This window comes from Diuraphis noxia, unplaced genomic scaffold (genome assembly GCF_037042655.1).
Source record: "Diuraphis noxia isolate RWA-SAM2 unplaced genomic scaffold, SU_Dnox_SAM2 contig0001, whole genome shotgun sequence".
NCBI lineage: Eukaryota > Metazoa > Arthropoda > Insecta > Hemiptera > Aphididae > Diuraphis > Diuraphis noxia.
This window is the reverse complement of record NW_028301711.1, coordinates 100,510,907-100,528,024: the sequence shown is the minus strand read 5'-3', so window position 1 is coordinate 100,528,024 and position 17,118 is coordinate 100,510,907. Positions and strand designations below refer to the sequence as shown.

The 17,118-nt window shown below is 25.7% G+C and overlaps 1 protein-coding gene across 1 annotated transcript; it reads right to left on the bottom strand.

Annotated features, from left to right (window-relative positions):
- Positions 1-2,175: 2,175 nt before the first annotated feature.
- On the bottom strand, positions 2,176-9,653 carry LOC107164515 (uncharacterized). The gene is made up of 5 exons (XM_015512368.2): positions 9,030-9,653; positions 8,521-8,666; positions 8,339-8,451; positions 6,541-6,692; positions 2,176-5,875 (listed from the first exon to the last, which is right to left on the bottom strand). The coding sequence occupies exons 2-5, from the start codon at positions 8,629-8,631 to the stop codon at positions 3,861-3,863; spliced, it is 2,391 nt and encodes a 796-aa protein (XP_015367854.2). The 5' UTR covers positions 8,632-8,666; positions 9,030-9,653; the 3' UTR covers positions 2,176-3,860.
- Positions 9,654-17,118: the final 7,465 nt, after the last annotated feature.

Genomic DNA, 17,118 nt, shown 5'->3' with positions numbered 1-17,118 from the left:
AATAATTGATAACTAGACAATATTGTTCTAACACATTTGGTCAAGTACTAGATGTTCTGAAAATCTTGATTAACAAATAATACTAAATTGTTTGGGCATTACATTAAGTAATATAATATTTTGTTCCTATAATATACAAATATTAGTTAATCAACATTCTATCCCCTCACAATTATTCAATTTTAAATATATAAACATATTTGAAATTTTGAACTCATCGACATTTTCTCTAGGTTTTTCAATATGATTGAAATAATTAAATAATGTTTTAGTTACTTAAAAGAAACTTAGTTTAATTACTTTCTAAATTTGAAAATATCAAATAAGTACTGTAACACAACGTTAATTGGAATATCAAAAATTGATTCCCAAAATAACCTAAAAAAAGAGGTAGATAGCAAAATCTTTTAACAGAATTAAAATCTATTAATTTTAAGCATTAAGTAAGTCTATATTTGTCGAGCTTTTTGCAATTAAATATGGTGAGTCTAACTACCGAACACAAATATGTACTTAAGGTTTAACAACATTAATAAAAAACAACTAACTATTTATATATTAACGCATAAAAATGTAACAAACAATATTCACTTTATGATACAAACAACACTAGATAATCCATATATTAATTTATTATAATTAAACAATTTTCATATAAACAATTTCAGAACCTTTTAAATATATATAAAAAAAAATACATTTTATCATTATATTTATATAGGAATATTTTATACAGAATGACTTATCTCATTAGTTTTTACAGAATTGATAATTATTATATAAGTAATATTAAAAAGTTTTTACCACACATAATGTATTTCAATAGTCAATAAGTTCTTTGTTAAATTAAAAATTATCATAATATATTTTTAGTGTGATATAGTTTTTTCATTAAAATAATTGTTACAAAGACGTAACATTATACATAATACAAGAAACAGTCAAAACACCTCTCAAAAATCAAACTAACATTTTATAATACCTAATGTAATATATTTACAATGTAGAACAATCTAAAATATAACATAATATACCTATAACCAATAAAAAAATGAATCATAATGATAATTCTCAACAGAGGTTGAGAATAATTCACATTTCTAACTCTCACTTCACAAAAATTATATTGAAAAATCCATGAGAAAAAAAATATTAAAATAAATAATGTTTATAAATAACAAAAATTATAACACCTTAAATTATTTCACTGGTGGATTGAATTAAAGTAATAATAACAATTATAATAAATATTATATCTTGACAAGATTCATTTTTCAAATAATTGTTACAATAAAATATTGAATATTTGTGCAAATTCATTGTTTAAGAACACGCTACACGACTATTTGTCGTCTCCGTCTTACAAGTGTATAACATTGCAAGTTTATGCTCAGGAGATCACGTTTGGCTCAATTAGTTTAAAAATTAGAGTGAATCAAACTATTATGAAACTTGAGGGTAAGACATTATCTGTTTGTGTGTGAGTTTTTTACGATAACTTAGTTTTTAAGTGAGTTGTGAGTATTTTTAATTTACGCTCTTATATACATGCATAACTTGCTACAAAATTGAACTATTGTAAAAAAATCCCACATACAAACACAGATAATGTTCTCTTACTATCAAGTTTCGTAATAGGCCAACTCACTCTAATTTTTGAACTAATGGAATTAAAAGTAATCTGCTAACTGCAGTGTACATTTGCTATGTTACGCGCTTGTAGACGGAGACAGAAAATATGTGTGTAGCGTCCTCTTAAAATATTCTATCATTTAAAGTTTAAACTATTGCTAAATTTTGAATATTGAAATTGCACATAAATATAATCTAATATAAATATAGATTCATTATTTACCACATATTGACATTGTATTAATTTTATTTTTACAGGTTTGAAACCTAAAACATTTATATTTATACTAAAAATATAAACATAAAGTAACCTTGCATCCAATTCTTATGATAACTCACTTAGTGTTAATAACCAGGGGAAATTTGTATTAAATTCATATTTTATATATCAATAAAATAATCCTAATGTACATAATCATTTAGAAAAATGTATTATTGTACTTTATTCATATTCTGAAGAATTATTTTGGTTGTTACATTTATTTAACAATATATTCTATACTTCGCTATGGATAAATTGTTTAAAAATATAATTGATGTATATATAGTTATTATATTTATATATATTTAAATTTTACATAAAACTCAATGATAATACATATTTATTTGATAAAAAGAAACCTGTTAACAAATATATTTGTATCTATCTAATTCACAATAGATTTAATTTAGAGTATTAAACAATAAAATAATGGAAATTAATTATTAAACGTTGAAGGAATAACAATAAGAATTGTATAACATGAAACCTTAAAACAATTCAAATAAAATACTAAAATTAAAATTAAAATAAAATAAAATAATAATTATGACATAGGTATTTTAATTATTTTAAATGGTTATGTTTATATATGTTAGCATATATAATATAACAGTAATTAGTGTTGGAACCAATTATGCTTGCTAGTTTTATCAAAAAAATGTGTTTCACATTTGTAAAAAGGGTTTGGAACCTGAATATCCGAAACTAGCAATAAAAAATATTTTAATCTTTATGATTGTTAAACATACCTATATGAAAAAGTTAAATATTCAAACATAAATAATTACTTGATTACTCTTAAAAAACTAGAACATTCTTAGATATTTATTGTTACTCAGACCAAAATTTTAATTAATGTGACTTATATAGCTAAAAATAGAGTTTTCTAAAAAATAAATAAACCCATTATTAATAATTTAACCTAATAATGATAAATATTTTCAATCTAGAAACTATTAAATCATAACATTTAAGATTAGGTTTTAATTAAAAATAAATATGCATAACAGCCTTAAATACTGAATTAATTAAAAAAAAAAAAAAATGAAAATACCACAAAGTATTGATAGTTGTAACTGAATAAAAAAATCCTAATATGTAGTATTTTGCGATGAAAATAAAGTAGAATTTTAATTAATACCAATACACAGAACAATTTAGATTCCAAGCACCTAATACCATATTTTACTTATCATTTTAGTTTATTATATAATTGTACTATGCCATGCATATAGCATTATTTTCTAAAAAAAATTATATAAAATTAAAATTATGAATACTAGGCTTATACATCAATAATAGGTTATTTTTATGAAATTAATTAATTAATAATAATCTTTTCAAAATTCTTTTTAATAATTTTGAAAAAACAAAAATTTAATAATGTTAATTTTAAACTAAATTAACAACATATTCATAGGTTATATTCTATAAAATAGTATACTATATAATATATTTAAAAATAGTCAAATCTACATCGAAAAAACAGAATCTACTGAGTCTTAAAGGTATGTTATTGCCTGGACACTTTAGTATATTAAATTTATTGTTCTGCTACTAAACATTATATCAACATTTTAGATTAATGACAGTTAACAAAAGTAGGTGGAGTTATACATCTTATAAGACTCTGTGACAAGGCAATAACTAACAATTATGATCTTAAATAACTATAAATTTATGATTAAATTTCAAGAATTGTTTTGTCTATCGTTTTTAAACATACGCAAGTGTATACAGAATATGTTACAATGAAAATATTTTTTGATAGGTTTTTTGCTATCAATGTATTTATTTTCTACAAAAACATGAAACAATGGTTCATACAAATGATTTTCATCATTTATAAATAAATATAAATAAAATATATAAACAGCAATATTTAAGAAAAAGTATAGATAATTTTAATATCTATTAAGTCCTTATTAAAATATTTTGATCGCACCAATGGAAAATAATAAGAAATTTAATATGTAATAAATGGATTAATAACAACATATACAGGTTTAATATTATAAATATCACATTTCTTTCTTAACCATTCAGGCAAAGCTTCTTCGTTTAATGCATTATCATTAGACTCTTTATTATCCATAACATTAACTCCGTTCAATTGTTGATGTCTTGAAGTACCTTCTCCAAACTTGTTATTTTCCAAAATGTTTGTTTTATCCAATTTTTGAAGATTTAAAGTGTCAATATCACCAGAAACTTTGTTTTTCAATTTATCTTTAGTATTAGACCCATTATTTGTTTTACTAACTGCAATAGTCATAGATTCATCATCAGACTTCAAAACTTTAAGTCTCTTGGATTTATTATTGGACCGTCTCACATATGATGATTTCTGCTCTGATGATGTCAATGCATTATTTGGCTTAGATTTTGAATCACGTTTCATTTTAGGATTACTTTTAGTTGTCTTTACCTTAGATGTACTTAACTTACTCTTTTTATTAGAAGTTTTAATATCAATTATTTCTTCCTTATGTATTTTAGATTTTGGCTTTTTATCTTGATCTTCTTTTATTTGTAATAAATTGTATTCTTTTTTGATGGGAAGGTCATTTTCAAAATCTTTCAAAGGTTTAATGGGCATATTTTTGATGATGACAATATCAGGACTGAATAAACTTTTACGGTCTTTTTCGTATATTTTTTTATAGTCCAAAGTTTTCATTACTGAGCCCGAGAGACAAGATGATTTATTTTTAATATTGCCAACATCTTTATCATTATAACCACTAGTAGAAGCAACATGAGAAGTTTTAATTAATACCACATTTGAGTTATTACCAGCAACTGCAAGACAATTTTTTTTTTCATTGTGTGGCATACTTTCAACATTATTTGAAAGTTGTTTAAATTCATTTGTTTGTAAACGGTCTTTTGTGTTATGATTCTCCGCTAGCGTTTCTACGGAACTGGAAGTATCCAATGATTTAGTATTTTTGGTAGTGGAAACTATTGTCTCAGGCTTTTTAGTATAGCTAGAAAATAAAGAGCCATTCAGAGCCAATGAAATACTTTTATCATTTTGAATTTCTGTAGAGCTACTCGGGTTACTTGTAGATACATTATTCAAAGTATTTTGTACTTTCAGTTTTTTACTTTTTTTGTATGCTTTATCTATACAGGTTTTAATTTTATTGGTTTTCGTTTTATTTTTTGAACCATGATTTCGTTTATTGCTACTTGGCAACCATTCTTCTTCTTTTTCTTCTTCTTTAAGAGAAGTTTTATGCACTTTTCGACTTTTATTTTTCAAGATATTTACCTTTTTAGAACTTTTGAAACGTGTTGTTTCATTTGTTTCAATAGTTGGTTGTATTTTATTTTCTGTTAAGCTTTTTTGAACTTCCAATTTATCATGTTCAATATTAACCAAGCTTTCTAAAAGTTTTAAACTGTTATGCATTTTATATTCTTCCTCCAGCTTAAGTGGATCGGTATTTTGGTCTCCGTTTTGTTCTATGAGACATTTAGTAGTTTGAATTTCATTAGTAGCACACACATTGCCAACATTAATGTCATCACTTTCAAAATCATCAACAAAATTAAAATTTGTTTGTATTGTCAAAGCTAAGGACATAATAGCTTCTGTAGTTTTTTCATCATCTTCCATAATTGCTGATGAATGAGCTGAATTCACATTATCATCAGTGTGCATATTATTAAACAATGGTAAATCATCATTTGTAGGTTCTACATATAAGTTGTCTATTTGTAGTGTTGGCCTGTAATTATGAAATGATGAGGCTTCAATTTTATTGGCAGTAGTATTTTTAATATTTTCTCCTTCAACCATTAACAGAGAATTTGAATCATTTTCAGAATTATTGCTCAATATATATGATTGAATTGCTTTATCTGATTCAGTTGAATTATTGTTTGCTTCTGATAAACATGGAATTTGAGTCAATTTAGAAGATCCTTGTAACAAAATATTATCATTGTAGCATGATCTTACAGCACCAGGATCTGAAACAATTAAAAATATAATATTCATAAATAGCTAAATAGCAAGATAGCTGTAGGAATTTTTTTTAGTAATTATTAAGACTACATAATATTTTGGGGAATAAAGCAATCTTTATTTGAGTTTAAGTGAAAAGCATTTACATTTAAGTATACTTACTTAAGACACATATTAAATATTAGCCCAAAATAACTGTGGTTAGTTAATTTTATAGGGGTATTTAAAATTTAAAAATTTATATAATCTATAAAATATTGATTTTACTTTTATGTACACTTAATAATAATATAAATTGTCAATTTTTTTTATTTATAACTATGGTTATAGACACAATTACAATATTCCAAAACAAATGAAAAAAATATGTTTATTTAAAATAGTTAAGAAGTAATTTAAATTTAAAATAATTTTGATTTGTATCAATCAATATGAAATATTAAATAATTTCATGATTTTTTTAAATATAAAATCAATGGAAAAATATTTATCATAAAGTAAGATAAATAGTTTTCGTTGATTACAAAGAACTTATTTATAAATTTAAATAAACTAGAATAATTTTAGGTTTATCACTTATAAGCAAAATGTATATTATATTCATTTAAATGGAACCAGTTTATATTTTTAAATAATTCATAGATTAGGCGAATAATAGTATAGTACTTACTTAAATTATTTGTCAATGAAAAACAATTTAAAGCACATTGAGTTCTTTTAATATTTTCCATTGAATTTTTAATAATGAACTGGCAAAGGTATTCATAAGCACCTCCAACAATACCTTCAATAAAATTTTGGTGTTCAAATTCAAAGTGAGATCTAAAAAAACACACAAAAAAAAAAAAATGTAAATCAACAACATTTAATATAATCAAGAAGATTAATTATTTTATTATAATATAATAATAATTTAATTTTCTGTAATTCAACATTTTCAGAAACTTAATATATTTCAGAAAATTAGAAAATTTAATTAAGACTATTTTTTTCTTATTTTTCTTTTTAAAAGTATTTTCTATAAATTTAATTTTGACAGTGTAATAAAATGTTAATCATAATATTTTTGTTTGAATTTTCAAAAACTTAATATATTTCAGAAAATTAGAAAATTTAATTAAGACTATTTTTTTCTTATTTTTCTTTTTAAAAATATTTTCTATAAATTTAATTTTGCGGTGTAATAAAATGTTAATCATAATATTTTTGTTTGAATTGTACTATATAATATACAAAATAATTTTTTTTATAATTTTATATTAATCTTATATTAAATAATAATTAAGTCATTTAACCCCTGTATTTACTCTAAACCTCATTTAGTATCAATAATTATTATTTATAAAAACCTATTATATGTATCATTACTAACTCATTGTGAAAAAAAAAAAAAGAAAAGATTTTAGATAACTATTTTAAGTCAATATAAAAAAAAAAACACAATTAAATTTAAATAGGCGAGTACTACAAAATGTAGTTATTTTACAAGTGAACATAATTATATAAATTATAGTTCAACAATTTATTAATAAACATTAATATTAATAGCTTAACATTAGATACTACAATGAATAACTTTTTATAATGAAATACTCTCTTGCAACAAATCTGAAACCTTCAATAAACAATTTATTTCAAATTTTGAATGTCTTTGTTAGTTTAAAGCTGTTTGCTCCTCTTCAGAATACAATTTAGAAAATCTAAAAGCCTAAAAAGTTTTTTACATTGGTTATTTATGATTTCAATTTTTTTAGTCTTCGTTAGGAGCAAACAAATTAGAGCTGTCATAAGGTATGCAGTCTACCGGTGAATTTATGAATATAGTATGTAATATGTAGTGTTCAAATTATTCACTAAAAAATGAATTCGTTCAAGTTCACTTCTTAAAAAAGGAACTTGTTCATGTTTTTTTTCAAAAAACGCATTCATGTTCACATTTTTTGAAAAATTAACGTGTTCATTAAATGGTTGTTCATCTAATTGTTTGTTTATGAATAGTTTACCAGCAGTCAGAGTACGGCATTATTCAAATGAAATTTTATATAGATATCATTTTATTTAAATAATTTCTAAACGTTATTATTCGAATAAAAAATTATTCGGATAATTTTCAAACGTTATTATTAGAATAAAAATCAATAAAACGTTTGATTAGTAAATTATTACAAAAATTGTAATATATATTTGTGTATGTATGTAATTATAATACCTACGATATCAACTGTTTATTTTTTATTTTAGAAATGAATATCTTAAACTATTTATTCAATTCAAATAAATTAGTATTTTAATAAATCAGTTAAATTATTTAAATAAAACATGTTTTAATTACTGTTAGATCTTAACTTTTAAACTATTTAAATGAGTTTTAATTTTATAGCATATCCATGAATTTGAAAAAATTCAGAGAACAAATTAGTAAGTCTATTATAATTACTTATCCAAAATGAATACAATATTTAACTTACTCATTGATTGTGTTTGTAATATCTTGTTGTATACTTTCTAATGTGCTATTAGGCTTGTTCATGCACATATTCATGATTTCGATAACTTTCTTTTTGAAACTAACGACAAAAATCTGCAAATTATTTGATTAGAAACAGATATTGATATAAAAACATCAAAAATATTCAATAGATTTAATTACATCTTCTTGTTGTACTATCCTGTTGTATATAAGCGCATACCACTTTTCAGCGGTCATATTCTCCATATCAAGTAGAGCCGGGTCGAATGACGGTGCAGGCAGGTGGTCCATTGTTTCCTATATGAACATAGGTTGGAGTCGCGAATCTGCAAACCACGTTACCGAAGTACGGAATGTTAATACCCTCGCATCCGACAACACCAGTGATTATTGATCACTGGTGCCCGCGGATTGTGAGTTTCTCGTGGCCCGCTTCAAACGACGGTCAACAAGTAAGATAAGGAAAAGATTGGGCATCTTCCGGAAATCGGATAGCACGCGTGGATCGAAAATCGATTCTATAAGTCGGCCACTGGGATTCAGACATTAAGTGACCACATGGAATCGGATGTAAAAGCGAAATTTCGACTTAAAGACGGCCACGCGGAAACGGACGGAACGAGGATTACGGGGACCGGACGATCGATGTTCTGGACGTGAGTGGCCATCGGGTCATAGAGCGTACTTACCGAAATACAAGGCGTCTGGGACACTTGACGAGTTGCAGATGTAACGTGTACGTCGTCGTCGATGAGTGGAGAGTGCTGTTCGGCTGCGACGGTCGGGTGGCCTTTTCCCTGTGGTCACAGATTTGAGTCGTTAATCGTTATCCGCGTACGTCCGGGCCGTTATCACTCCGACAACAGTTGTACAAAATAAATAATAATAATATTGTGTTTGTTTGTCGTATCGATATGAACGTGATAACGTGGTGGCAGAAGGACGTGGACGATATTATGGACAGGCAATTCCGATCTCCGACTGCGGGCGTGGACGGACGGATGGACGATAGACAGCACGTCGTAAAGGAATACAATCGGGAAGGATGATGTTATTATACTGACGCAGATTACATACAACTTTAATCTGTGATATAAACACAAAATCAAAAGATTTTGGGTAAAAAGAGCTGATAGCGTAAAGAGCGTTGTGTGTACGACATAGGCGTAGGTACGCCTGCCTACCGCATTAAAAATGTATTGAAAAAACAAATATTTTCTATTATTTTCAAACTTTGCCTAAAATATTTATTTATGAGAAGCAGTTTTTGTTTTTATAGTTTGAAAAAATGGTCGTTTCACGTTTCAATACATTTTGAATAATTGATAATGTTATTCCATAAAAAACTGTATGTCTATAGAAGTATTAGAAGTCTACCATTATTTTCTATATAATAATAATTATTATTATTGCTGCTACTGCAATACCGTCACGTCGTCGTCTTTGTCGATATAAAACAAAATTAAAGCGACACTGCTTAATCAGCTGATAGGTTTGTTTACATTTTGTTGGGCTCTGAAAGTATATATCTGTGTTTTGTAATCGTGACTTCGTGAGCTCCAGGTGATGTTTTCATCAACATGAATATATAATGCATTGAATATTGATTTTCTATCTATATTAAATTAAATCCGTAATGTACCAATGTGGTAGTAGGTATTAAAGAAAAAATACGCAAAGAGCCTATATATAATTTGATATATATATGAGGGTTACACGGTGTGGATGTGCGTATTTAATGTCGTTCTCAATTCTATTAAGAAATATCTATACAGACATTATATGATTATAATTTATATTATACAGACACGCAGTGTCAAACAACAAAATGTTTATGTATACATTTAAACCCCTTTTAATAAATTGTATTCAATAATCAGGCTGGCTCGTCTTTTGTATTCTGGCTTTGTGTGTTTAGTCGCCCACTCTGAAGGCTCGATATGCAAAAACTGTTGGTTAGCCTATAATCATACTACTCCATTCCCTAAATCCTTTTAGTGCTTAAAAAGTTATATTTATAATATATGTAAGTATATTACAGGCAGTTCTAGACCATAGCTACATTGATTCAGAATTTTCAAGATATACAAAAGAATTTTACATACAATCATAAGTTTATTGAGACGACACTTTCTGACAAATTCAATATAATGTTCTGCATATCAAAATCCATAGCCTTGTTGCACTCAATTTATCCTCAGAAGGCTAAGAAGTAGTCAAAAGAAAAAATAGTCAATCTTCAAATCCAGATATTGCTAGACTATATAAAATATTTAGAGACACATCAATCTAATTGATAGAGAGTAAGTAATTTAACTCAGCATTAACTCTAAATTTCAAACATTATTAGTTAATTGATTCTTCAGTTATAATTAGAGAGTGGATTTTTTGGTTTTTACATATATTTTTGGCTTTATGCAGCTCATTTAGCAGTAATTAATCTGAACAACTTACTCAGTACATAATTCGTAGAAAAAATTAATTTTGTATAGATATTATAGGATGATCATTCAGCCTACAATATTTCATATTTAGGAATATGTTGTATTATTTATTTATAAAAAGTAATATTTATTCATTTTTCGCCACATATTTGTTCATGCATATGTGTAGCAAATTTTACGTTTACAATAATAATTATAACCAAAATATATATATTTTTTTAAAGTGAAATGAACTTTTATAAAATTTAAAAGTAAGATTATTATCTATAGTATACCATAAGTTTTTAATATATTTTAATTTTAAAGCGAGTATGGGTATTCTAAAATTGTTAATTGTTTTTACATCTTAAAATCGCTTTAAAATTAAAATTAGAATAAATCTTATGATAATGCTATGTTGCATAGATCAGAGAGAAAAAAATGCTCTGACATCTTCCTATTAATATCTCATTAATTAGGTATGCTACAACCTTTTTATATAGAAGACTACTGTTTGAAAAATAAAAACAATAATACTTTAAACCAATAATTCAGTTTTATTGATTAATTAATTAATTATGTTTGATTTATTTTAATGAATGAAATATACTAATTCTGGAAAACAAATGCTTAATAATTATTACCATGGTAAAAATCACCCAAAGTTTAACTTTGTACGACTCTAGAGATCAACGTTTAAAATATTTATGCAGTTTGACCAAAACCTATGATTTGCCACTGAAAAACTACAAAGTATACTCAGTATTTAAGAGCTTTGAAGAGTTCCTTGCCTAAACTGAACATACAATTTAAGAAGAAAAAATTTCTTGATATCCTCAATTATATAGTCACAATAATATTAAAAAATACGAATATTATTATTTATGTATACTTTGAGCGCATTCTGTACTAACTAGTTTAAAGTATGGATCATACATTTTTAATTGCCCTGTGAATATTATGAATGATGAAGGTTAGGTTCATATTATATATGAATTTTGCATTTGCTTAGATATAAAAAATTGGGATTGAATTGGGATTTAAACATATTAGATCAAAGTTGAGAAATAATTTACATTTGGGTATATATCATTATAGTCATCAGTAGTTGCTACTCTATAAGTTCAGTTGTATTATGCATATTATGTTGCTAATAGACAGAGAGTAGATCTTTAGGTTTTACATATTACTTTTATTGGCTTTATGCAACTCTATGAGGGTGACAAATGTGGATAATTTATCTATCACAGAGTTCGTAAAAAATTTTATTTTCCATACTAAAGCAAATTTTAGATATAAAAGAATGTTCAGCCTATTTTTATATTTTAGAATATATTTTTATTTTTTTATTGATTAAATAAAACTCGGCAGCTACATGGCCATTAGTTACAATAAATTATGGTAGGTTTACAAAATTTAAGATTTTAACAATTTTTTTTTAATAGGTATTTGGCGTAAAAGTATAGTTTCTTAATATTTATATAAAAAGGAAAGAAACAAAAAAAAAAAAAGAAGGAAAACATTTGTAAATTATTAAATTAAGCTATAGAGCCTGTCGGCTGTTGACTTCAAAAAAAATATAATTTTAATGTTCTCCACATCATTGGGTTCCAATGCGAAGTCGAGGGTCATATAGTTTTTTCGTTCTTGTTGATATTTTAGGCTTTCTGTTATGAACTATTCTGTAACTGATATTTGGACACCGCAGACTTCACACAAGGGGGTTCTTCCTTAGCCATTAGGTGCCTATGTGTAAGTTGCGTGTGTCCTATTCTCAATCTGTTAAGTACCGATTCTTCTTTTCTGTTTAAAGAGCTGTTTATCCACCTGAAGGTACTACTTTTAATTCTGTTAATAAGTTTAGTGTTTTGTTGTTTCCATGTATTGAGTCATCTGGTGTTGGTTATATCATTTATGTATCTTTTAAGGTCATTCCCACACAGCACTGTACATCCAGTGGATATACATTGGTTATGTCAAATAACCATATAATGTCTTATCCAAAAATTACTTCAGATGGATATCCACTAGATATATTAAAAAACCATGCAATATTTTATCCAATTACAGGTTTCTGCTGGATATTTCAAATTCCCATACAATATCTTATCCAAAATTGATGCTTATATGGACATCATCAAATATTATATAATATGATAATATATAATTAATTATAATATTATATATTATTTATGCATTTTTAACGTATGAATGTGGGTTGAAGGGGCTTAATATATTTATATTACCATAATAAAATAAGGAAACAGATCCTGCGCAGCGCGTCGTCATCAGTTCAAAACTGAAAAAGGGTATATATATATATAATACTTATATATATACTTATATATATATTCTATTAAACCTCCCTTATTAACGAACACCTTTAAATAGCGGACAAAATAATGTTGGTACTCGAGATAGTGCATGAATAGACACAATAAATTTTCAAAAACGAGAATTTGAAAATTAAATAATATATTATTAATAATAATACAATTGTAGGTGGGTCCAAAAATAGTTTTACATACGGAGCTTATGATTGCGAGCTTAGCATGTTAATCAGCTAGTTCATTTCCTTCAATGGCGATGTACCCGGGAACCCTAGAATATATTATTGTTCATATAAAAAATCATAAATTTTGTTAATTTCTGGAGTTGTGATTTTTTTCTAGCAACAATATTTTCTCTTCCAAAAAAATAATTTGTTTTAAGGATAATAAAAATTAAGAATCATTCAATTATTAAAATTTTTATATGTATTTAAATAATTATTTACTTATCACCAAAAGAATGGCACATAAGAGTTTATTATTAATAAATCACATCTTTATTATTTTTTATATTAAATTAAATATTTTTTTCATAAAAAATATCAAATTTTTCTAGTGATAAACAACTATGCAAATGATTTACAGTGTATTTTAATTTTGAAAATAAGTTTTGTAACAAACTTGAGTGCATGATAGCCAATAGAGTTAAAATAAATTTAACTGCTAAGTATAAATTTGCATATACCATCGAGTTTAAGTTATATTTTGTTAATACACCAAAATAATTTATTATAACATCTTGAGTTTTTAACAATTTTTCAAACTTGAAATGAAAGTTTATTTTTATTGTTAATGATCGAAAATGTTTTGTATTTTTTGTATTATTGTTCTTTGTTTTCATTTTCATTTATTATATTTTTCATATTTTGCCATTTTGCAGCTAAGTTCATAAATTTTAGTTCATCCCTTAATATACCAACAGTTATATTTCTGTATTAAATTTTACTAAAATATTAAATTATATGCAATTGCAAGTTGATTTGAATTAGCAATAGTCACAAAGATTGTTAAATCCATGATGCCGATTAATTTAAATAATTTTTCAAGTTTTGAAAATTTTTCCTCCAAACCATTCCTTACTGTATCATAAATTACATAAAATATATTTATTATGTAACTATCTTTTTGATTTTCAATTGGATCATCATACAGTATTTTTACATCCGTGGCTTTTTTTATTTTACTCTGCAATTTGAAATATTAGAGAAACATTTTAATCTAAATCACTTTATTTATTAGTATTTGTTCCTAACTACCGAATAGTACATTGTATCCAATATGTCAATACGTCTGAAGTCGGATTAACTAAAAATTACAATATATATGGTTATAACTGACTCACTGACCAATCAGCATGGAGCCTAAAAAATAGCTTAAGGCTTGCAATAAATAGATTATTGTTCCTAAGTGAAAACTAATAAGTCAGTTGTATTATTGATTATAAATTAATATTATAGCAAAATGGATCTAAGTAATAAATAAATAGTGCACTGATATCTTATAAATTTTAATATGAATTTTCTGAGTGAATTTAGCTGTGATTATTGATTTACACCAAGCTAAATAGTAAGCCACCAAAATTGCTCAGTAAGCCATTCATAACATTTGTAGATATTAAGACTTAAATAAAATGTAGGTACTTACATAAAATAAAATGTCAGATTTTTAATCTTTTCTACTTGGCTACATATTATACATATCTAGGGTGACCAGATATAAAATACGGGACAAAGATAAGAATTTTTTTATTATGAATAAACATCTATTTTTAATGAAATGCTTAAATATTTAAAGTTTTAAATCTTAATGATAATTGATAAAAATGATAACTAACAAATGTAACTTACTAAAATAATCTTTTTTGGATATTTAATCGCAATTTTAAAAATTTTAAATATTTTTTGTACTTATGAGTATAAGCTATAATAACTATAATATAGTGTAATATGAATTAACTGGTGCTCGAAGTATTTTAGCATGGCTGAACATTTTTTGATAGATAAAAAATAAGACTCCAATCCCTCAATAAGTCTTGTCAACGGCGCATATAGTGATAACCAACGAGTTTTTGAATGTCCTAATACTGATTTGTATTCTATATTAACAAAATCACAAAACTCTTTAAGTGATTGAACTCTAACAGTATATATTATATACAAATGTTGAAATATTTTTCCCAATATTAGTATATCACTTGAATGCCAATAGGCAGTATAAGCAGCAGATCGTATTGAATAACTCAATTTGAATTATTTAAAATATGTGCAGCACAACCAATCCTAATCAAATTTGTATAAATTGATTCTTTTAACTTGTAAAAAAACATTGTTTTTTCTTCTTCTATTAACACCAATAAAATTTGTATTATTGTTATTGGCCGAAAAAGCTATTACTTTTTTTAAGTTGTTCCAGTGGGATAAAATTTTTGAAATATAATCTGTTAGTAGTAATTTATGTTTCAGCTGATAACTCGTCAAACTCGAGTATCTTTGTTTTAATTCCTTCATTTTGGAATAAAATAACGAATAATTACAGGTAGGTACCATTTTTTTAGAATAGTGATTTGACGCGTTTGTTAAGACACTAATAAAATTACATTTATACAGTTCAATTTCTTGCATTTCATTTGCATATGGATAAAAAACATTTTTTATTATTTGTGCTGTTTTGTTTTTCTACAAGATAACATTTTGTTGAATAATTTCCTAACAAGTTGAGATGTACAAATGTACAATCCATTGATCTTGTTCTTATACTATGATTATATGTTTACATATATAACATGATATGCAAAAACACCTTCATCAGCGGATAGATTATTTTGATTTTCGTTAAAAGATTTTGTATTGAAAAAGTCACTTACTTTTTGGGATTTCTTTGCATTACTGGTTAATTATTTAGGTTGATTTATTTTGATGTGTTGTGTGTTGGTTGATATCTGACTTGCCACCGTGATCAATACTAAAAAATAAAAATACCACCACATACAGTACATTCCATCTTATCTTCCTGGTCCATCATTCGAAATTTTTTAAAACATTTGAATTCGTTTTGTAAGCTTTCGTTAAAAACACATTTTCTTTTAGGCATAGTTATTATCATTTATTTTAATTATTAGTTGAACTTATGTTTTCAATAGGTATGATATATTTTAAGATATATCAAGATAATGTTCACACACGAAACGCTGAACGCTAACTCGCTAACTGAGAAACAGAGAAAATATGAAAATATAAATTATAAATATTTTGTTGAGACCAACACACACGAGAGAAATCATAATCTATTTACAAATAATATACACATATTGTGCTATAATATTATGTCTTATCGTCGGTCGCGACGTCGTGATCGTAATCGTCTCTATGCGGGCTATGATCCATTACGACGAAGACCAAAAATAACTTTATATTCGAATAACCAAATTTGATACTTACAAATCGGTTATCATAATAATATAGCAAAAGCATCATTATTCAATTTTTATTATTCTATTTTACATAGTTATATACGATATACATTTACTCCGTAGACCGTAATTATTAATATTTTCTATTAAATTAAAATAATTATATTTTTAAAAATTGGAACAATATAGTGTTCCGGAAGCATATGTCGGGATAACGGGACAGACTTTGAAATACTATCTTTTCCCGTATAATATGGGACGTCTGGCCACCCTAACATTATATACAGTATGGTATTGTATAGACATATTATTTTTACTGGTATTAAAATTGTTTTTATAGTTTATTTATATAATTCATTATTATGTAATAAACTATAAATAATAATATGGTAACAGGGGCGTCCTCAAGGGGGGGGGGGCGAATGGGGTAGTCGCCCCCTCCATGACCTCTATTTTCTTTCTTAAAATTAATTAAAAGGTAAAAAACCTAGTAATTGGTGTATTTTCATATAAATATATAGGTGATGTATGAAGTTCGCCCCCCCCCCCCTATGAAAGGGTCTAGGGACGCCACAGTATGGTAAAGATGGTTATCTTTAGTATAGAAATTATTTAA

Excerpts from the sequence above, each read along its gene's own strand:
- LOC107164515 (XM_015512368.2), bottom strand. The coding sequence starts at position 8,631 with ATGGACCACCTGCCTGCACCGTCATTCGACCCGGCTCTACTTGATATG. Across the intron at positions 6,693-8,338 it reads ATTACAAACACAATCAATGA|ATCTCACTTTGAATTTGAAC; the intron begins GTAAGTTAAATA and ends GTGTTTTTTTAG. Across the intron at positions 5,876-6,540 it reads TTCATTGACAAATAATTTAA|ATCCTGGTGCTGTAAGATCA; the intron begins GTAAGTACTATA and ends TAATTGTTTCAG.